General features: G+C 41.8%; 1 protein-coding gene across 3 annotated transcripts in view; it reads right to left on the reverse strand.

Annotated features, from left to right (window-relative positions):
- FHOD3 (formin homology 2 domain containing 3) overlaps window positions 1-23,164 on the reverse strand; it is a 454,219-nt gene that overhangs the window by 86,128 nt on the left and 344,927 nt on the right. For 2 of the 3 annotated variants that reach the window (XM_021686311.1, XM_021686310.1), the window contains 2 exons: window positions 6,234-6,368; window positions 1,756-1,806 (listed from right to left, as the gene is read on the reverse strand). In XM_021686311.1, the coding sequence (XP_021541986.1) occupies window positions 1,756-1,806; window positions 6,234-6,368 (186 nt within the window). The remainder of the gene's footprint in view (window positions 1-1,755; window positions 1,807-6,233; window positions 6,369-23,164) is intronic. The other variant, XM_021686312.1, reaches the window with a different exon arrangement.

The raw sequence follows: 23,164 nt of genomic DNA on the forward strand, positions 1-23,164 counted from the left end.
AGTTTCCCCATCCATTTCTGAATCCCATTATACTTGGAATTTTATCTTTTCCTGGTCTACCAGAAAGCCCCAACAGCTTTCCAAACAGGGACAAAAGTTTATATCCCTCTTGCCCTTCTTCACCAGGTAACTCAAGAAGCAAACTACCAAGAGAAGTGACTGGTCCAAACCAAAGGGAAATTCTTGGCTGCTTCCATAACCCTCCATGTAAGCAGAGATGGGGCCCACATGAGGCCATGGAGAGCTCACTCCTGTACCAGCGAAGAAGGCCCAGGCAGATGGGTGGCACGGGGCAAGGACTGATGTCAGAACAAGAGGAGCCGGGAGACGAGTGGCAAACACCCCTCTGTACAGGTTTTCCAGGCATAAGTGATGCTGTACTTTGCTATCCAGAAAGAAGGAGTTTGGGAAAATTCTGAGGTCTGAGCCAGTACAGGCCTTGAGATCTCCCCAGAAGCTTTCAAGCCTTGCTTGTGCAGATATAACCTGATAGTCAAGTTGTCAAAAGCTAAAAAAAACCGCAGAATCTGGAGGGAAAGCTAAAAAATAAAATAAAATTTGGTTTCTTAAGCCTGGGCATGAAATTGACAGCATTTTTAGTAAAAGTCTATGTCCTCCAATGTCAAAAATGGGTATGAATTAGAAAAATAGAATTTTCTTGTTTCTTTCACTCTAAATTTGCTGGCCACAACTGGTTATTATGATGGCAATAATCTAATAAAACACTGGAATTAAAGCAATGCCATAGTTTTGTTTGTAAGTCTGACCTAAGCATCTAATTGTTTAATTGGTCACAGGCAGACTCCACTCTTCCCTGCCCTCAGACTGTCTTGAACTACACTTAGCTGAAGGTGTCTAAGAAAATTCAGCAAAATTCCACTTATTGGCATAGTTCACAGATTGTGAGGTTCCCAAATGGCTCTAGTATGAAATCAGCCTTTTCATTGCTCCATGTACTATTGCCATCTGGTGGTAGAGGGAATTGCTACAGGGTCAAAACTTGTCCTTTGCTGGTTTACTCCTAAAACAGTTTCTTTTGCTTATCTTAGTTTATCAGACATTGAATACATTCACTTTGGATATTTTAGTAGGATTCAAAGCATGGTACCATTGAAAAAAACAAAAGAGTTTAGAGCTTAGTATTTTAAATAAGGCTGTGGGTTCATTTGCTCATTTATTCCATATATCCTTCCTAAGTACCTGCTATGTGCCAAGCACTGTGGAGGGCATTGGGACAACAAGGAAAATGAGACATGGTTCCTGCCATCTAGGAACTGAGAGTAGTTCAGTAGGGAGACAGGTAAGTGGTCAGACATATCCTGCAAGAGTCTCAGGAATGTTTGGCACCTCAGTCAGCGCCTGGAATAGTATGCACATTCAAATATTTGTTAAAGGAATGCTGAATGAGTGACCTGGGAACACACAGTAGAGACACCTACCCCAAGCTCAGTGGTGGTGGCGCAGGGTATTTAAAATATGTACCATATGTCAATATGCTAAACTAATGTGCTCACGTGGAGAGGAGTCTGGAGGAACAGACATATATTTCACACTATGATGGCACCCATACAAAATCTGTACTTTCTTGGAAAATTTAGATAACTAAGACACTCTATACCACAAAATACCAGTTACCCAAAGTCTTAGATGTCTTAAGTGAGGCTATTTAATTAACACAGTCTCCTTAGCATGCTTGGTTAGGAATGCAAAGTCAAGTGACATTTGGTTATAATGGGAAAGAAGAAATATACAAACCTTTCTTCTCTTGCTTGTCTTTGCTCCTCTCTTTTGTCTAAATACTCTCGGCTAATGGAAATATGCAGGAGAAACAAAATAGGGAAGGAAAATAACAGAATTAGATGCTCATGAAGTTGCCAAGAAATTACTGACAGTGTATCATGAAAGACTTTATTGCCTCAGAAGTGGAAAGTGGTTGTGTTGGATTTTTAAAAAACAACAACAAATACAAAGGCTACATTTTAAAAGTACTAAATATAACGGATTTCCTATAAAATCACAGGGATGAGAACATGGGAGACTACAATTAAAGAAAGAAGAATTTAGGTATATGGGGGAGAGGGGAGAAGAAAAAACTTTTTAAAATGTCAAACAATACACAAGTAACATATGGCAACTGCAAGCAAGCAACAGCTTTCAGAGACTATTAACATCTAATCAAATTCTGGTAGGCTCCACAACTTTCATCTCAAGAATTAAATATGGGTGTGTCCAGGCATCTTGGCCATTTTGTGTGGCACTCTACAGTTTGGACATTCATCCCACAGTGCAGGATTCTTTCTCTTCACCCTTCACATTCCCAGTTTCTATGCAGGGATCATGGGAAGCTCTTACTTTGTACATTTTCTTGTTTGCACTCACAAAATGCCAAACTTCGTCCAATTTTAATGTTTGTTGTTCTGCTCCGGCTGATGAGATTCCAGCTTGAATCTAAGTTTAAGACTTAAGATCAGGGGCGCCTGGGTGGCTCAGTTGTTAAGCATCTACCTTCGCTCAGGTCATGATCCCAGGGTCCTGGGATCGAGCCCCGCATCGGGCTCCCTGCTCAGCCAGGAGCCTGCTTCTCCCTCTCCCACTCCCCCTGCTTATGTTCCCTCTCTCATTGTCTCTCTCTCTCTCTGTGTCAAATAAATAAATAAATAAGAATTAAAAAAAAAAAAAAGACTTAGGATCAGCCACTTCTCAGTGGACCACTTATTTTCTTGAAAAATTATGACTTCATGGCTTTCTATACTCACAATGTAGTTAAGTATTCTACCCCTCCATGCACTGGTAACAGGATATGAAGGGACAGTAAGTCAGAGCCAATTAAAGCAGGAGAAGGAGAAAACTCAGCAAAGACCCGAATTTGTTATCATTTATAAGCACCTGTCCTCATCACTTTCCACATTAGAACCCAGGAAGCTTAAGATCATATTCAACAAAAATAACAACAGATAAGGATGCTTTGCAAGGGAAAAAGCACAAGAAGACTGAGTAACTTAATAAAATGGCTGAAGAAAGGTCAGCCATTTGGCTAATCCCAGGGACTACTTGATAAAGCTTTTCCTATTTCCTTTTTTGAATTGCTTTTCATTCACATCCTAAGACTTTCAGGATGGAACTACAGCCATCATAATTAATAGCTGTATGTAGTCTGTCCTGATGATCAACATTCCTTCTTGGACAGAGTTGTTTTGCCAGGATCTCTCTGTGTCTTAAATGAGAAGTGAGACCCACTTGGGACCAAGAGCAAATAGTGGATAGTTACGAGTACAGTCTTTGCCTACATACATACATACAGACAGGCAGACAGCTTAATATATAGTACAATGCACTCTTGTCCTGGTCTTCTGGGACTCAACTATATGAGTGCGAGGCATTCTGTTATTGTTCTATAGGTCCCTGAGAGAATGTACATTTCTTCTAATGTTTTGCTTCATTTTTTGGATCGGATAATATTCCTATTGTTATATCTTCCAGTTTAATGACCCTTTCTTCTCTCATCTCCATTCTGCTATTGAACCCATCCAATGAATTTTCCATTTTGATTACTGTATTTCTCAGTTCTATAAGTATTTCCATTTGGTTCTTCTTTATAGCTTCTATTTCTTTACAGAGACTTATATTTTCATTAGTTTCAAAAGTATTTGCTTTTACAATCTTAGAACATGTTTATAGTAGCTGCTTTAGTCTTTGTCTGATAATGACATCTATGTCCTTTTGCAGTTAGAGTATTTTGATTCTCTTTTTCCTTTAAGATTCTCCTGTTTTTTTGTGTGTGTGACAAGTTACTTTAGATTGCATTGAGAACATTTTAAATATTTTGAAAGGACAGTCTGGGTCTTCCTTGAATTCTATGAAGAATCTTGTTTTGCTTTAGCAGGCAGTCAACTAGGTTAGGTTCAGCCTGCAAGTTCTGACTGCCTTCTGATATTGGTTCTGATATTAGCTCAGTTTTCAAATATTTTTAATTTTCTCCAAATCAAGCCCTTGTGTGCACCCATCCAGTGGCAGTCTGGGACAGTCTGTATTTAGTTCTCAAAGTCTGTGATGTAGTTTAGGGTTTAAGCTACATGTGCACAACTGGAGATGAGCTAGGAGTGCTCTCTTGATTTTTCTACTCTTTGTGGCCTTCCTATAATTTTCTGGCTTCCCTGGGTCTCCCTTCCTGCTCCTCTAGCCAGAAAGCTTGAGCTTTTATCTTCTATGTTCTGCTGCTACTTTCAGTAGCTCCATCTGCACCCATCTGCAGTGTGCCAGAAGGACACAGAGAAAAAAAATGGTGATTTCCCTAGCGCTCTTGGAGTCATAGTTCCTCTGGTCAGAGGAAGGTTCCCCTCAGAATTTTAGGCACCTGTGGACACTGCTGCCATCATTGTGCTTCTGTAACAATATAGCTTCAAGGCTGGGGTAGGAAAAAAGGGGGGAAATATGAAAAAACAAGACATTTCTCTAGTCTGACCCTTAGGACCTCCGTTTGCTGCTCCTTGGTCCAGAAAGAGAGGCTCTCTCTCAGTTCACACTTAGTATGTGCTTCTGGGTTCTGGGGTACCTCTGAGGACACACCAGGTGATAGTGGAGGAAAAGAAGGGTATGCTCTCACTGGCTTGGAACTTAGAAGACTAGCCTCTGTCCCCAGTTCACCTGCTTCCTTTTACAGTTTGGAATTTTCAGAGCTCCACACATTCTGTCCATGATTTCTGATTGCATTCAGTGATGAAGTAGAAGAGACAGGAGGGAGTATACATATTCCATCTTCCCCCAAACTGGCACCCAGTTTTAATAGGTTTTTCCAACAAAATCCTTATATATGTAGACGAATCTCTGAATCTTCCAAGTGTTTCTTTCAGATTCTCTGCTTCTACTTGGTAGCAAAATATGCAAATCTCTCAGAAAGCCCTGCTCAGGAAGGATTTAACCTGTTCCAGTGGTTTTACAAATGGTCTTTCCAGAAGCGACAACTTCCAGAGTTACCTCATGAGAAATAGTGTATTCAGGTGTGGCATTTCCATGTATAATTTGGGAAAAGTCTGACAGCTCAGGGTATGCCATGCGATCACAGTGGAGGAATGATGTTGGTTTACTTCATGCAGGCCATTAACCCAGCCTTACAAAAGCCAGGATTCGCACTTCACCCAAGACTTGGGAGATTTGTTTCCATGTAATAGAGTTACAGTTAAGGCAACTTTATAACTCTGCTTATATTTTGACCATCTCTACAATTACACATACTCTCCTGGGTTCTGAAAAAACATTATTGAAACTGTAAATCCTCCCTTACAATGTTTTATACTCTTTGTGGGTTTAAACGGGAGTGGGTTTAAAGGGAATACTGTTTGCCAAAGAAATTGAACTGAGGAAACAGGAAGTGAAGATGGGGTGAGAAAAGAAAACAAGAAAGAACATAGAAGGTCTAGGAGCGATGACTAGGAAGATGACAAAGGGGGAGATTAGGAGGAGGAGAGGAAGCAGGGAAAGGAAGAGTAGAAGGAATGAAATGTGTAAGGAAAGACTCAGCAGGTGTCCATAAAGCACCACACAGCACGAAGCTCAGGGGAGAGAAGTGGAAGGAGGTCGACCAGGAGGCTGGGGGAGAACAGGTGCACAGGCTGGAGCTGGAGGAGAAACAGAGCAATGCTGGATTCAGCAGGGACAGACAGGCCGTGACAGGAACACAGCCTCAGAGCTGGATGGAGACCAAAGAGCTTTGATCAGTGGGATAATGGGCTGGGAGTAATCGTCAGAATGCCTTTCTCCTCCATAGGAGGAGAGATTATTGTTCAAAATAATATACTGAAGATTGCTACAGGGAGCAAAGAAGCAAACCAGAAAGTGGGAAAAGCATTTTCTTTTGGCATCCAATAGAATATGAATAAAACATGAGTAGCTTTAGGGGGAAATGACAAATTAAGTTAAGTCAATTAGGCTCTCAGTCTTCAGGAAGGCCTGGATAAGACCATTTTAGATAACGGAGGACCCTAAAATACACAAGTTCCTAATTGTATTTGGCTGGCTTTCTGTGCTTCCTGCCATATGGTTAGAGGAAAAAGGCCATAACAAGCCAGAGCTAGCCCATTTCAGGAATGTCTTGCTGTTCCTTAAAAAACAGAGGCAGAATCTAAAGCAAACATATTCCTACCTAACCCCTCAGACCAGTATTAATCAAATAGAGCAGGAAGGTATGTGCTTTAATTTTCAATTTGTTATTTACAAAATCTTGAAATTCCTCTTACTTGAATTTGTTCCTTTCTTCCCGTTCTATTCTCTGCAGCCTTTCTTCTCTCTCCTGCCGCCGCCGCGCTCTCTCTGCTGCCCATGACTCTTGGTGCTGTCTAAAGGGCGAGGTGAGAAGGCCACTCAGTGATGACCTAAAGACACAAGTTTGGGCTTTAGTGGAGTGGTCTGTGATGAAAAGTACCCAAGTAGGAACCACCCAGATTGCAGTTAGAACTGAGCGTCTGGTCCACTGGTACCTAGGGATTGCTGGGGGAAAATAACTGAGTGTCTCAGGATCTTCATCTGTAGATGGAGGTAAGTAACACACTTCATGTGCTGGAAGGACAAGAAGGTGGTAATGTGTATAAAGTACTAAGCACCATGCTTGGCATACAAGCAGTCATCAATAATGGTGCTGTTATTACCCAAAAGAATTCCAGTAATATGCATAACATAAATACAGGTTCATCCTTTTAAATTTGTCTACAGAAAGATTATACAGAATCAGCATTCAATCTAAAACTGTTTTCTTACTCAGCCATCAATAAAAAAAAATGAACTCTTACCATTTGCAACGACATGGATGGAACTAGAGGGTATTATGCTAAGCGAAGTAAGTCAGTCAGAGAAAGACAATTATCATATGGTCTCACTCATGTGGAATTTAAGAAACAAAACAGAGGATCATAGGGGAAAGGAGGGAAAAATAAAATAAGACAAAATCAGAGAGGGAGACAAACCATAAGAGACTCTTAACTATAGGAAGCAAACTGAGGGTTGCTAAAGGGGAGGGGGTGGGCGGATGGGGTAACTGGGTGATGGGAATTAATTATATGATGTAATGAGCACTAGGTGTTATATACAACTGATGAATCACTGACCTCTACCTCTGAACCCAATAACACATTATATGTTCATTGAATTTAAATAAAATAAAATAAAAATAAATCTATCTTTAGGAAAAAAACGGTTTTCTATTTTATATATGCTAAAAATATTTTACCGTACACCAGATTCTCCATATACCCCCTCAAAATAATTGTGTCATCTTAAAACAGGTGCTGGGATAACAGATGAAGAAAAAAAGACACAGCAAAGGTCTGAAATCTGATTGGAATTAAGGAAATTTCATTCTATGTCAAGAAGCATCCAAGAACATACAGCATGTTCAAAGGACTTCACTCATGGTGATACCACACAATCTGGACTGTCCACTGAAGATGGCATCATGGGGACAGCCAGCTGTGGGAGGCCTCAGTGAGGGATCACAGGGGTGGATATCACAGGAAATGTTAAGTCAGGAGAATGGGTGGGAAAAGGGAAAATTATGTAAGCACGTGAACAATAAGGAAGGGAGTTTGTTGGAAAGAGGAGTCTGTCGGACCTCTGGGGAATAACAAAACAAATCTGTATGGACAAGGAGGCCTTAATTTATTGGAAAAAAAAATTCCAAAACTAAGATATAACTATTTCTGAAATATTGGTTGGGTGAAATGGTACTGGAATTCAGTGAAAATATGCCTGCCTAGTGGGGAACACAAGGTTCCTTAGTGTGGGAGAAAGAGGACTCTGGTATCGCTCACATTCTGCCGTAAGTCCCACAGCCGTTCTCCCTAGAAAAGTGGGGCTGCCTCTGGCTCTTGTTCAGAAGTGGCAGAAGTAGAGGGAAGAAACTGCCATTCCTGGTAGCTCCAGGCTCACTAAGGAGCTACTCCCTCAGCCCTGGACACTCAGGCATGTATAGAATTTGATTTCTCTTTCACATGAATGAAGTCCAGACTATCTTGCTTAAGGTGCTCTTATTTTTCTGTTACATGCAGCTAAATCTAAGCCACAGAGTGGACAGGTTTACTATACCTCTCACACAGTGATAACTGTTATGGACATAACAGATTTTTTTCAGCTTGATTCATAAGTTTAACATGACAAAGGAACATATACACCCAATGCCCCAAGTTAGAGAAAACATTCTTCTCAAATACACAGAGACTGTCTAAAAACTGACCACCGAGCCTGCCACAAAGCTCATAAAGAGACGCCAAAAATTGGTTTCATATGAGCTACCTTCTTAACCACAGTGCAACTGAGTTGAAAATAAGATAAAATTTAAAAATTGATATAATTGGAAAATTGTAAACACTGCTAAATAACTCAGGCCAAAGAAAAAAGTATAGAAAATTGGAAAATATTCAAAGGGTACTATAATGAAAAAGCTATCGGATGCTTCTACAGTAGTACTTAGGAGATTTATTGCCTGCAGTGTTTATATTAGAAAAGAAATTAACTCAATAATCTGAAAAGCAACAGTAGAATAAATTCAAAGAAGGTAAAAGAAAGGAAATAAAGGTATGAATGAAATAGAGAAATCAAGATATATAGAGAAAATCAACAAAATCAAAGCTGATTTAGAATTTTTAAAAATAATAATATTCTGTCAAAATTGTTCAAGAAAAAAGCTACAAATAAGCAATATTCAAAAATGGTACATAGATACAACAATATTACGAAAGACAAAATTACGAGAAAATGAGGAGAAATTTTTATGACCGTACATTTGGAAACTTTGAAGAAATGGACAATTTTCTAAAAATAACTTACCAAACCTGACTAAGAAATAGATATTTTAGAAAGCCCTATTAACCTTAAGAAATTGAACCAATTTGTTACAGATATATCCAGACACACCAAAATGAAACAACCCCCCCCACAACAAGTCTCAGATTTTTAAAGGTATTTTCTATAAAATAATCACAGAAGTGCTCATTTTAATCATATACAGAGTTTCAGAGAATAGAAAAAGCTCCCCAGCTCATGTTATGGGATTACTAATACTCTGACACAAAACCCCAACAAGAACAGTATGAAGACAGAAACTTATATACTGACTGCAAATATAAACACCACTGCAAGATCTAAAATAAAATCACGTTTTGTTTGTCCAATGAATGCAAGGATGTTTAAGATGAAAATATCAATGACTGTAATTTACCACATTAATAGATATAGGAGAAAAGCCATGACTACCTCTGTAGATGCAGAAAAAGCTTTAAATGCAATACTCATTTGTTATTAAACAACAACAACAACTTCAGCAAGCATAGGATTGGAGAGCACTCTCTTAACCTGACAATGGGTACTTAGCAAACAAATTTTTTTAAAACTATGGTAAACATTACTCAATGCTGGAACATTAAGAGCATCTTAATGTTAGAATTGATCAATCAGTGGGGAAATGATGGACTATTTAACAATTGCACTATTAGCCACATAAAGCAAAATACAATTAGGCCTTCCACATACCGAACACAAAAATAAATCCTAGGAGTTTAAGTGGAAAATGTAAAAAGCAAAACTTTGCAACGTTTAGGTCTCAGGAAAGAACTTTTATACCAGAAACCAAAGAGGGCAATTAAACAGGAAAAACTTGATACATTAACATTTAAAATTTGTATGCATTTATTTAAGAACAAAGAGAAGCCACCACCTAGGAAGAGCTACTTGTAACACAGATAAACCACAAAGGATTAGTATATGTACAACAAAAAGAACCACTCCACATTAGAAAAAAAAGAAACCACTCAGTGGAAAAATGAGCAAAAGATAACGGACATTTTGCTGAAGAAAATTAAATGGCCAATAAATACACAAATGATGCACTAGAAATGAGGGAAAAAGAATGCAAATTAAACCCATAGTGATGTATTGTTTCAGAGGTCTCAGATTGCAGATTGACAAAAACTAATGCCTAATGACCTGAAGCACTGGTACAGAACAAGACAAGAACTCTCTTATGTTGCTTCTGGGAGTCTAAGTTGATATAATCATTTTGGAGAAGCACTTAATACATTTGAAGATGTGCACATCCTACCACCCAGCAATTCCACTTTCAGATTTATAGTAGAGAGCAACTTTTGCATGCTAAAGATGGCCAATACATACAAGAGTACTACGTGTTACACTGTTTTGTATTGTTAATGTTTAATGATTAGAAATATCTATATAGAAAAACAAAAATATAGTGTATTTTTACAAAGAAATACCTTATACCTGTGAAAAACGAATAGAGTGAAATGGACTAACATGGGTGATTCTCAAAAGCACAATTTATTTACAATGAAAAGTAGTTTGAAGAATATGAATAGTATGCTATTATTTCTGTGAAGTTTAAATATATGCAAAGCAAAATCATACACTATTTAGGGATATGTTTATATTTAGCAAAAATATAGTAACATGTATGGAAATGATAAAACCAATTTCAGGTGGCCATCACTGGGGAAGAAAAAAAATCAAAGGGACAGGGCTTCAATTTTATATACAATGTTCTTTATAGCTCTCTATAACTTTCTCTCATTATCTAAAATCTTCTGTAAGCCTGGGATATGTTTTTTGAAGTCAATCTTTTGCTCTTTAAGAATCAAAAGTACTTCTCTTTTAATATCAAATATCTTTGAAGCTCCAAGCTAGCTGAACATCAAAAGTTAAGTCTAGTTCCAGAATTTTATCTGTAAGATTTTACTTATTTACTTAAGAGCGAGCGAGAGAGAGAGCACAGGTGGGGGAGAGGAAGAAGCAGGTTCCCTGCTGAGCAAGTAGCCCAGTGTGGGGCTCCATCCCAGAACCCTGGGATCATGCCCTGAGCCGAAGGCACATGCTTACTTGAAAGAGCCACCCAGGCGCCCCTAGTTCCAGAATTTTAAAACAAAAAATAAGGTACTCTACGCAGGAGAATTATTTGAGGGACTGTTTCTCCCCTATATGGGGGATTTGAATCCAGCACAGCTTCCCAGCCTGCCCTGTGTGGTTAGTCTCTTTAAGCCCTAGCAGCTTTACCTTCTGAGATCTCTTTTCAGGGGTAAGAGACAGGAGCCAACTTGGTGGTCTGTGCTCTTGGGTGAAGAGCAAGATAAGGACCTTGCCACTTGCCTTACACTTCTGACTTTAGTTTGTTCTTCTAAACGTTTCTGCTTACTTTAGGAAAAACTTAATACATAACTTACTGATGGGCCATTAATGGCTATGCTAATGAAGCCACAGTGAAGCTTCTCTATCTGGTACATAACATCATTTCCTTATATAAACTATGAACATTAGAGCCTGTATAAAATTGAAGTAGTAGTAGAACTTGAGAAAGTTGAGGAGGGTCCAGTTTAGTCAAATGGATAGGCCATTCCTTCCTGCAGATTGTGCTCCTGCCCACTTGGACCTTGTAAGAAGCTCTCATATTGACTCTGGTCAGAACACAGCAAACGCTTTGTCAGGCAGCATTAATAATACGTGAAGTCTCCTTCCTTAATAAGTTCAGTTTGGAAAGAACCGAAACGTGAGCTGTTAACTCAAAGCAAAGCAGAATGGTTCCTCTTTTCTGGAAATGAAACAAAATGCCTTGAACAACTCAAGATCCATTCTCTTGAGCACCCTAACGCAGATCCCTGTAGCAGGAAGGGAGAATTAAAAGACCCCTCCTCCCCCCAATGAGCTTTTCTGTCCTAGATGCATATAAGCCACTTCAGTCATACTGGAAACAAAAGACCATAAACATAATATTAATAAATTAATAAAGACCTCCCTAGGTCTCCTGGATAAGCCCAACATGTGAGAACATAAACTGTGGTCCTATAAATCCTGTTTCTGGAAGTGGGCTCAACCTATAACATCAATGCTGGAATGCATTCAAACCAGACAAAGGGGAATATCCCAGATCATCCTTAAAAAAAAAACAAAAAACAAAACAAAACAGAAAAATGAACACCCAAATGCCAAAATTCAAGCTAGCGTGGTAAGTTCTTCTCCTTATAAAGGCATCTTTAACAGATTTTTATCTTTCATATTAAGTTTTCCAGGAAGAATACCTACAGTGATTGGAAGTTGCTGCGATGTTTAATCTTGGCTGGTCTGAGGGCCAGCTATGGCAAAAAGGAATGAGCACAAGGCTTAGAGAAAACCTGAGCATGGCCCATCATTGAACACCTGTGAGCCTAGTTTACTTGTTTGTAAAATGGTAGTAATACTACTAGCAACTCGGGGCGCCTGGGTGGCTCAGTCGTTAAGCGTCTGCCTTTGGCTCAGGTCGTGATCCCAGGGTCCTGGGATCGAGCCCTGCATCAGGCTCCCTGCTCAGCGGGAAGCCTGCTTCTCCCTCTCCCACTCCCCCTGCGGTGTTCCCTCTCTCTGTGTGTCTCTCTGTCAAATAAATAAATAAAATCTTAAAAAAAAAAAAATACTACTAGCAACTCATAAAGCACCGTAAGGTTAACATGAGAGTTGAGGTAGGCGTTTGCTTAGCACAGCATCTGGGCCATAACGGGTACATGACACATCTCAGTTTATGTGAGGAGCCTAAAATCTCTAAATGTGGTGGGAAAGCTAAGCTGCCATCCCCAAGGCTGGCTCTGGAATAGGACCCTGGCAGTCCCCAGGCTGAGAAGCAGGGGTGGGCTGGGGATTTGATCCGAAATTTCCTGCTGCGACTTCCAGCCGGGTGAGTCACTGGGACGGCGAGCCACCCCAGAACACAGCTGGAAAGCTGAAGTCACGTCAGTTACACCCGAGGCAACTGCAACCGAGTGAAGCCACCTAAGAACGCAGGTGGAGCAGAGCCAGAGATTTTGCAACGGAGCGGATGATATACTCTGAGGGAGAGGAATTGCAATATTTAATCTTGGCCATACCAGGCCCCAGGGGCTGCCCCAGACAACCCATCTGGTTAAAGCCTCCCTCGCCAGGATGTCTGAAACAGGAACCCCATTTCACTGAAATGTGGTTGATAATAAGAGTTACCATTTATGGAGACAATAATACCGGGTGGCAATTATTTTATGTGAAATGATTCTTTAAACCCTACGACCTCTTGCACGAAGTTCCATTATTCTCCCCTTTATAGATGAGGAAACGGAGGCCAGAGGAGTCCCATCTGGGATATAGCAGAGCTGGGCATGTAAATAAGTCCGTTAGGCCAGAGCCCCAGTGTTGACCAATGTCTTAGAGAAAGTTCAAGAGGAAGGAATACATTTCATCTCATTTTATGAGGCCAGCAGTACTCCGGTGTACAACCATTTTGGAAGACAGCTTGGCAATTTCTTAAAAAGCTAAACATACACCTACCATATGACTCAGCTATTTCATTTCTAGGTATTTCACCAAGAGAAATTAAAGCACATTCCCATACCAAGACTTGCAAACAAATGCTCATAGCCACAGTTTGGAAACAACTCAAATGTCCATTGACAGGTCCACAGATAAACTGTGGTCTATTTCTACAACGGAGTACTAGTCAGCAATAAAAAAGAATGAAGTCTTTAAACGTACAACACAATGACTGGATTTTAAAACGGTTATGTTAATTGAAAGACGTCAACCCCTAAGAGTCCACACAGTGTGATTACGTTTATATAAAACTCTAAAAAATGTAAACTAATCTATAATGACAGAAAGCAGACCCTGGTTGCTTGGGATGGGGAGCGGCAGCTCTAAGCACAGAAGGGCATTAGACAGTGTCTGGGCTGACGGAGATCCACCGGCACTGTTTAACCCACACATACGTATGTCGACACTTCTGCTCCACTTTTTTATGTCAATTATACCATAAGCTATTTAAACACACACACTCCTTTTGGTAAATTGAAGTAAAAGTCTTATTTGTAAAAGCAGCAGATCTTCAACATTTTTTATTTAAAAAAATGATCTCTGGTGATACGGTCACAGAAGTTAAACTAAGGTCACAAATTATCTGGTGTTTGAAATGATCACTTAATTCACAGTAGATAATTTAATATGAAGATACAGAGATCAAAGAATAGTAATAAAATGGCAATTTGACAATGCACACCAGTGAGGTTGTCCTCACAGCCTGGCTGTGAAGTTGGGGGTCACCCGATCTAAGGATCACAGGAGAAGAGAGAACTCCGGGTGATGCCTAGCTATAAAAGGCGTCTGCTTGCCCTGAAGTGAGGAAATGTCTGAGTCTTCTTTCACACTTTGGGGCTACATCTCAGCTCTCAAGATGAAATGAGCAAACCCCAGAGGCAGCCCTAAGAAACAGGCAACCTTTCTCCATCATCACTGCTACAATCCCGGAGACCTCTGCTATCAAAGACTGGGACATGGGTTTAAGGCTTCCTTTTGCTTTCCCTTCTCCAGCCTGTCCCATGCTGCTTCCGCACAGGTCTGAGCGTCCCAGACACAGGGGGAAGAGCAGAGCTCGGGCAGCATGCCATGGAGACTGGCCCCATGTGCAGCCTCACGTGACTACGCTCATCACGGGCATGGCATGAGGCCGTTCCTCCAGGCCTAGCTGGTGTCATGCTTCGACCTGTCCTCTGGCCCCTTCTGCAGGCCCTGACCCCAGGCTCATAGCAGTTCTGGCCAGTTTGTTCTTACTTTCCACCCTCCTGTCCAAGATCAAATGAGTCTGCCAGCTGGGAGGCCAGTCTTCCTGTCACAGCTCCAGGACCAACCCAATGTGGCTTCATAATTAAACTCTTTTTGCAGCTTCCAAAACATGGATTGCCACTAGAACCTCCTGCATCATGGCTTCCTGGCCTTGCTGGCCCAGAGGTCCATCCTTCCCGTCTTCTATCTTCCTCTCCTCTCCAGGCCAACTTATACCTCCCATGTATGCCTACCCCTTCTCTAAACACCAAATCTCTTCCAAACATAGTTCTCCAGCTCAGGATCTGTTCTGAAGACCGATGTGGACTCACTTTTTTTTTTTTTTAATTTTCTTCATTTAAATGGGCTTGCTTGTCTCATCATGAGAGCTGGCAAACCTAGGGATAAAATGCAGCAGGTCTTACATTGGTGACTCAGTTTCCCAGACCTCTTACCAGAGGTGTCCCTCACGAGGACCAAAACCTATGCTAGGCTTTCCACTTTGATGGCCTCTAAGCTCTTCTATGAAATTTCATTTTCTTCACAAAATTTACTGCAATGGAAACTCTCTATTTGCTGATGGTTTGCTTATCATCTGTTTCTGCCACTAGAGTGTGAGCCCAATGAAGCCAGGAGCAGGGTCTGAGTAAATCCATGCTGGATTCCCATGCCGGCATAGGGGGGCACATCATGAGCACTGAATAAAAAATATTTACTGAATGAAATAGAGGGGTCATTATACATGTGTATGAGCACGTGCAGCCCCCAATGGCTAGGTTTCCGGTTGTCACTGGCTACCTTGGTTTTGCACTGGGACCGTACAAAGATTAGAGAGTGAGAAGGGCGGGGGGGGAGGTTCTGTCTATATATCTTGCTATCTGTCTACACACACATACTCTTTCTCAAATCAACCCAGGAAGAAACTCAGCCTCTCCCATTCTAATAGTAAAGCTTATTTACTTACGGCTGGCTTTGTGGGAAGCAGTGGGGGGAAATGGGACAAGGGACCCAGGAGGACATTTTCAGAGTGAGCAATCTCTCCCTCATTCTTACCCTTTTTCACTCTGTAATCTTTGTACAATGCTAGTGCAAAACCACGGTGGCCAGTGATAACCAGAAACCAGGTCATCAGGGGCTGACACACTAGGAGCAGGTGCACAGAAGGGGAATGGCATAGGGGCTCAGTGCACAGCACAGGGTAACTGTCTGCTGCTCTGTGCATAGCTGTTCCATCTGCATTTCTCTGACGAGTGGTATTTGCATTTCCTTGTTAGAGATCTCACCTAACTCTAAGTGTTATACACACTGTTCTCACTTCCCGACAGAATTACGATACGTCCCTTGAAGGTTGCTATATTTACCTCTTATAGAAACAAGGATGAGAGAACTGTGTAATTTAAAAAAATCTATTCTAATCCCACTTTCCAAAGGAAGAAAACAGGATTCTGTGAGGTTAAACCTGGCCAGGCATCTGTGCGCCTGTTTATTTGACAACGAGGTTTGGGGCAGGGCAGCGAACAGGAGGCTGGGGACTCTCATGTGGGAGACACAGAAATGGCTCTGCCCAACAGCAGCGAAGAAGAAGCACTTGTCCTACAGGAGAAGGCAAGGAACGCGAGATCAGCACAGAGTGCTTTTTGCCTTGCAAAAAGAAAAACGGTCTCTTTAGAAGTCATGTGAACATGGATCCTATAGAGCATCGTCCTGCTTGTCTCAATGATTTTCCCCAAATCTTATAATAAAATGGCCAGTCTAGAAAAGTTAACCATCTTGATCCCATGGCTTTGTGGGACCCAAGTCCACTACCACAGACCACTGCAGATTTGTGAACCCCATTTTAGAAACAAAAGGGTAAACGCATAATGATTCAAAGGGCCGAGGGCTGAAATAGAGGTATGTGAATCCACAAAGACGTTACAATTCATTCTGTCTGAGGAAGTCAGAGGAGTTTTATAGGACAGATGTCATCTACATGGCTTTTAGAGGCCAAGAAGGAATCAAGTGAATGAATAAAGGAGAGACTAGTCAAAGAACAGAGCGAATTTGAAGGAAGGGGCCTCAGGGGAGCCTGGTATGCTCATGGCATCTCCATGGGGTTAAAGTACAGTGAGGATGGGGGACATGATGGCTGATAAAGCTGGGAGGTGCATGCAGGACCCAAATGTGAGAGATCCTATTGGTGATGTTAATCAAGCTGGGCTTCACTGATAGGCAGTGGGAGTCATTCAAGGTTTCTAAGCAGGAAAAGTCACCTGCTCAGATCTATGTTTCAGAAGGACATTGATCACTCAATAGCTAGTCCAGGCATGACACAGATCTTGAACTAAATCTCTGGTAGTAGGAATGGTGAGGAGTTGGCTCCAAAACACACGAGGGAGAAAGAGTCTCTAGAGTCTATTTAGGATTCAGAGTCCTCCTGCAGGACAGAGGGCTGATGGTGCCCCAACACCTGGAGTCACCGCATGAAGCTACCATCAGGGAGCCAGACCTACCGCAAACTCACTCAGCCAACACACTGGCGTTTCTCCCCTCCTGAGCTTTGGGTGTAACACAGTCGATTAATCAGGACCACACTGAGCCTTACAGGAACTCAGTGTAACAAGACTGGGATCAGGAATTAGCGGCAGGCGAGAAGGGAGTCTACATGGTAAAAGGAGAACACAACTTCTTTGACTGGTAGGGACTCAGTCTACATTGGTACCTTTTATTTCCTACTGGCAATTATAGACTGGGTGCCATTAATTGTGATCATATAATAAGGCAATGCCTTTTATCTTATTTTATATGCTATTCAGGATTTTCTCAGTGATGTTCAAGGTTTATTTTTTTTTAAATCTACTTTGATGGGGCACCTGGGTGGCTCGGTTGCTTAAGTGTCTGCCTTGGGCTCAGGTCGTGATCCCACGGTCCTGGGATGGAGCCCTGCATCAGGCTCCCTGCTCAGCAGGGAGCCTGCTTCCCCCTCTGCCTGCAGCTCCCCCTGGTTCTCTCTTTCTTACAAATAAATAAAATCTTTTAAAAAATTCTACTTTGACCAATTTAAATTTAAAATTAAAGAAAAAAAAAACCTTTAACTAAAGCCCCAATGGACAGTGGGGCTCTTGACTCCACTAACACATTTTTTAACAAAGTACCATATAGATCAAGTGATGGAACATAGCCAGCAAGTATTTGAGATCCAGAAAAACACATGAATCATATATTTGGAGAAGGCGGTGGTTTGGAGACCAAACAAATAAAACCTCAAGGCACATGTAGGTACTAGTGAAGGCAAGAAATGATAAAAGCCAAAGCTGACCAGAACAAGAGGACACAAGCATGCAGATCCATGCCGAACAGAAAGCCCACGGGGAGGAGGAAATCAGGATGAGGAAGACAGGTATCAGCAAGTTACACTCAGGGCAACAGTCAAAAGGCCTACCAGGCAGGTAATAAATACAAGAGCTAAAGTACCTGAAAACAGGCAGGAAATGCATGGAAACAGACATCTTCATTCTGAGGAAGAAGTTGCCACACCAATGGTGGAGACAGGTGTTGAAGGGGGTCATAGGAAGTGCGATCCCACAAGGGGGAGCTTAACTTGGGAGAAGTCACTGCTCAACACAGCAGGCTCCCATTCTCCTTGTCCTCACTGCTCTGTCCCAGGCTCCCCAAATACCCCTCATTCTCTATTCCATATGTCAATTACCATAAAAAAAAAAACTGCACAATAGCAGATGACAAAAATAATGGGACCATTTCAAGGTAGCCCATGATACAGTCCTAGTCCAAAGACAACTGACTGAATGGTAAAGACAAGAACTGGGAGGAAGGAGAGCTCCTGACAGCCTCAGAGAAGGCAGGAGATGGGAGATACTCCTAAGGGAACAGTTTGAACACAGACCCATGCTTGAATCTGTATTCCTGTCGGTGTATGACAAATTGGTAGGGAAATGATGGATTATTCAATAAATGGTATGCAAACAAGTGAAAACATTTAAGGTGGATCTCTGCCTCATGCTATGTGCCAAAATAACTTCCAGATAGATAAAATATTTTAATGTGAAAATTGTAGCTCGAAATCCTGGAAGCAAGCATGGGAAAAAAGGTTTGCCTCATGAGGAACACAAAATCAGAAGACAAAAAAGATTAATACATTTAACTTTTAACTCATAAAATTTAAATTTTTCTGCATGGCAAAAACACCAGAAATGAAGTAAAAAGACCAATGATTGAGGAAAATAATTGCTGTTCTTATCACAGTCTATAAATAACCCCTACACTTGGGTAAGAACTCAGTGACCATGAACCAAACATTCCCAGAAAAGGAAATATTAAAGGCTTGTGGACATATGAAAACACACTCAATCACATTCATGGTAAGAGAAGCGCAAATTTAAATTTTTACTGACCTATAACTCTTCACTACCAGGTAAGCAAAGGTTGAGAAGTCGAATGGTCCTTTTGCAGGGGGATGGGCAAGCAAGCTCTGTCACACACTATGGTTGACAATCAAAATGGGTACAATCTTCATGAAGAGCAATTTGACAAAATTTAAAATGCATCAACTGACTTACCAAATCTATTTCTAGGAACTTACCCTATGGATAAGCACACATATGCAACATGACACATGGGTATGAATTATACTGCAGTGTCACTGGTCACAGCAAAACACTGGGGCCCATCAATATGGAATTGGGTATATGAAGAGAAAAAAGTAGGATGCAGCCATCAAAAAGAATGCAACAATTTTAAGAACTGTGGTACATTTTTTAAGTGAAAAAGCAGAATCCAGAACAGTTTGTATAGTGTATTACTCTTTGTGTAAAGATTATTAAACATGTCTACGCTTCTGTGAACATCAAATATCTCTGGAAGCATAACATATGTGCTGCTGAAGCGAGCACATCTCTGGAAGCAGAGCTAAGAAACTGCCAGGAGAGGGCGCCTGGGTGGCTCGGTTGGTTAAGCGACTGCCTTTGGCTCAGGTCATGATCCTGGAGTTGCGGGATCAAGTCCCGCATCGGGCTCCCTGCTGGGCAGGGGGTCTGCTTCTCCCTCTGCCCTCTTCCCTCTCGTGCTCTCTGTCTCTCATTCTCTCTCTCTCAAATAAATAAATAAAAAATAAAATCTTTAAAAAAAAAAAAAAAAAGAAAAGAAACTGCCAGGAGTAGTTGCTTCTAGGGAGAGGGCTTCACTTTCACTGAACAGCCCTTTACACCTTTTAAATGCTATGTGGTGTACACGTAAAGCCCATATAAAACTAAAATTTTAAGTTGCATCCTTTACTCATCCCTTATTATCCATTATTACTCTCAGTGGAGGTGCCACTACTTATATATGGGTTTACTGTTGTCCAGGAATTAGGAAAAACTCTGCTGGGACAACTATACGGGGCAGACAATTCCCAAACTTTTCTAAAGGCTCTTGATAGGAATCTATAAAACAGGCAGGTGATTGTCATTTCTAGTAACCAACGGTACTGTTGTAACTGGAAGAGAGAACACAATCATTGCTTAAGGGACATTCTGATCCTTCAGGTTTCAGCTCAATGAGTGTTCAAAGAAGTCCCCCCTGGCCCCCTGAGATCTAGGGTCCTCTAGGGTCCCGTGTGCTCCCACTGAGCATTCAGTGTGTTCGCCTAATGCCCCCTTTCATGGTATAAGCTGGGCCTCATCATCAGCGTACTCCCCAGGCCCAGCGCCAAGACTGATGGCCTCAAAGTACCTTCAGCCACAGGCACTAGACTTCCAACCCCCTCACAATCACCCAGTAACTGCAGTCACCACACCAAACAAGCACATGGCCGCCATTTCTGAAAAGGCCCACAAGATGGAGATGTCACTGCAGGGATGGAAAGAGAATGCGCTCTGCCCTTCCCACCTTCCCAGACACATTTGCTGTGGCATAATTATTGTTTGCTTGTTTGTCTCATTTGAATACTCAACATGAATGGTTCAAATATTCTTGCAATTTTTTCTTCTAAAAATATTTAGAACGTTTCCATTCAAAAAGCACATTTTCAAAATTGAAGCATTTAGAAAGCCTGCTTTCCTTAAACAGTTGCATCTTGTATCCCTGAGGGCCTTCGCAAATAGTTCTGGTTTTCTTATTTTCTTTTGTTTTGGCACAACTCAACTTCCAATTTCATGTAAATTAATGTTACACTGTTTCTGAAAGAGAGTCCTATAAATGAAGCTATAATAGGAGATGTGGAGATGGATTCATTTTAATACCCTTGCCTTAATTCTGTATATTGTTTCTTCAGTTCTTCCTTTCTAGGTCAATTTATCATTCCAAATTTGATTAATGTCCAATATACTAGTATGCTTGGGAAAAATACGGAAAACTCTAAGCTCACAACGATGCCTGGTGGTATTTGGGCCCGTTGTAAGTGGCCCGACCTGCCTGAAGGGGTGTTTTAGTTGGCCTGATTCTCCTAGAACTTCAGGGAAAGGAGTCTTATTTCCAAATCAAGGGAATAGAGTTCTAGATCTTTCCAGTACTGCACAGGACCCTGACAAGCTGTTTATTCGTCAGGAGTGTGTTAACAGAAGATGTGGTTTCTCACTGCAAAAATCCAACTATTGTTCATAATACTTCAACATTTTTCCTGAGTTTTTCGCTTTGGTTTCAATAATAATGGGTATATAAAACATTTCAATAACCTTACAAATTCTACTGAAGTATATACCTCAGTAAAAACAATCATATACCTTAATAGGGCAGGAAATGGTCATACATGTGAAAACAGATTATGAGTGACATCCAAATAATCCAGTAGTCAAAAATGAAAAAGAAAAAAATTAAGCTGCATTAAGCTATATATTATAATACATACAACTGACATTGTACATTTGGGTGATGGTATACAAATATGAGTTGGAGCTGGGGGCCCTCCTTATTTTCCTTTTTTTACAGTCACCAATATAAGCCAGCAAAGTAAGAGTAAAACATGGTGGCACGGCCAGGCCTGGGGCCTTGCTGGTCTTAATGAAACAGCACATCTGATGTTTCAAATGATTCATCATATGGTTTTGCAAAGCCATAGACAGTGATCGTTGAGAAAAAAACAACAACATGCAAATGTAAAGGAAGTAATAAACCCTCTGAAGCTTTACTTGCTAGTGGATACAGTAGATGGTGCAGGTAAAGAACTTTCTGTGGCAGAGAACGCTGTAAGAGAGAACAGACCACTTAGGAGAGGAAAGGCCTCTGTTACTGGTTTCTCTAGTCACCAGGTCTCAGCAGGCTGCCGGGAGGGATTTCATGCCAGTACCTTCTTCAAGCCAAGGACCACTGAGTCCACCTCCCTGGGGCCCCCCAATGTCTCTCTGGGTGTCATACAGACTCCTCATGCCTTGCATGCCCCAGGCTGAACATCTCCACCTTCGATTTGCTTTTCTTCCAGTAACTTCTGTCTCAGTTCCTAGTTTCTAACACCCTCCTGTTCAAGCAAGCCTGAACCCTCACTCATTCTGCTACCTCTGCTCCCACCCTCCTCCAAGTCTGCCCAAACCCACTGCTCCTCTCAAGCCCCACGGCCACTGCCCTTCCTGGGCATGGTCAACTCTCTTGGACTCAGACGCAGCTTCTGGCAGCCCCTGTCTCCGTGGCCTCAACCCACTGACTCCATTTATGGATGGGTTAGAGCACCTCACCAGCTGCTTCAAAACCCTAGCAGCTCCTGAGGTCTCAGGATGAAGACTAGCCTCCTCCCCAGACACCCTGGGATCCAGCCCCACCCTTCCTCTTTTAATCCTCATCCCCACCCCACCCCAGGCCCCAAGAGACACTCAGCCAGATGGAGCAGGGAAGGAGACAAGAGCAGAAGTCTTTCCAGAGGGCTCCACAGCTCAAACCTGGAACTGGGCTTCCAGGGGATGAGAAGGAGGCAGAGGCTGGGGCTTCCTCTTTAGGACCTAGGGGCAATTTCCCACAAAGCCCAGGGCTTTGGAAACCTGCAAACTTCCCATCCTTATAACTTGTCACCTTCAGGGACCTCCACACTGCGGGTGTGGGTAATAACCAATAAGTGGGTAATTCACCTGATCCTTCAACTAGTGTTTACTGCCAGTGCTGCCAAAGCCAGGCCCCAGGTACTATGGGGCACACAGCAATGAATGGCACCTGCTTCTTGTCCCCAAGTTGCTGTCCACCTAGCAGGTACAAGATGTGAGATGTACTATCAGTAAGACTCTAATATTCCTGACTTTGGCCCCCAAATCTCACATCCCTTAAGACAAGGATTCTCTTCATTGGTGACCTCTGTGGGACCAGAAGTGATCTCAGCTGATCCCAAGAAGAGGTACCCTAGGGTGAAGGACAGGGTCTTCAAGGTAATCCACTTATTATCTTACTGCCAAGACCTAACTAAGCCCAACTAAGCCCAGGGCCATGCTGGGCTGTGGAACCTGAGATTTTGACAACATGGAGCTTATATGCCCCTTGGAGATTAATGTGATGGGTGGTGAGATAAAGCCTATTGGACAGCCCCTCTTCCTGGGGCTGTTAAGGTCTTGCCTGCTCTCCATCCCAGCCAAACCTCGAATCACCAGCCACGCTCAGCAAAACACACTTCAGAATATGCAGAAGA

Source organism: Neomonachus schauinslandi, chromosome 14 (genome assembly GCF_002201575.2).
Source record: "Neomonachus schauinslandi chromosome 14, ASM220157v2, whole genome shotgun sequence".
In the NCBI taxonomy this organism is placed as follows: Eukaryota; Metazoa; Chordata; class Mammalia; order Carnivora; family Phocidae; genus Neomonachus; species Neomonachus schauinslandi.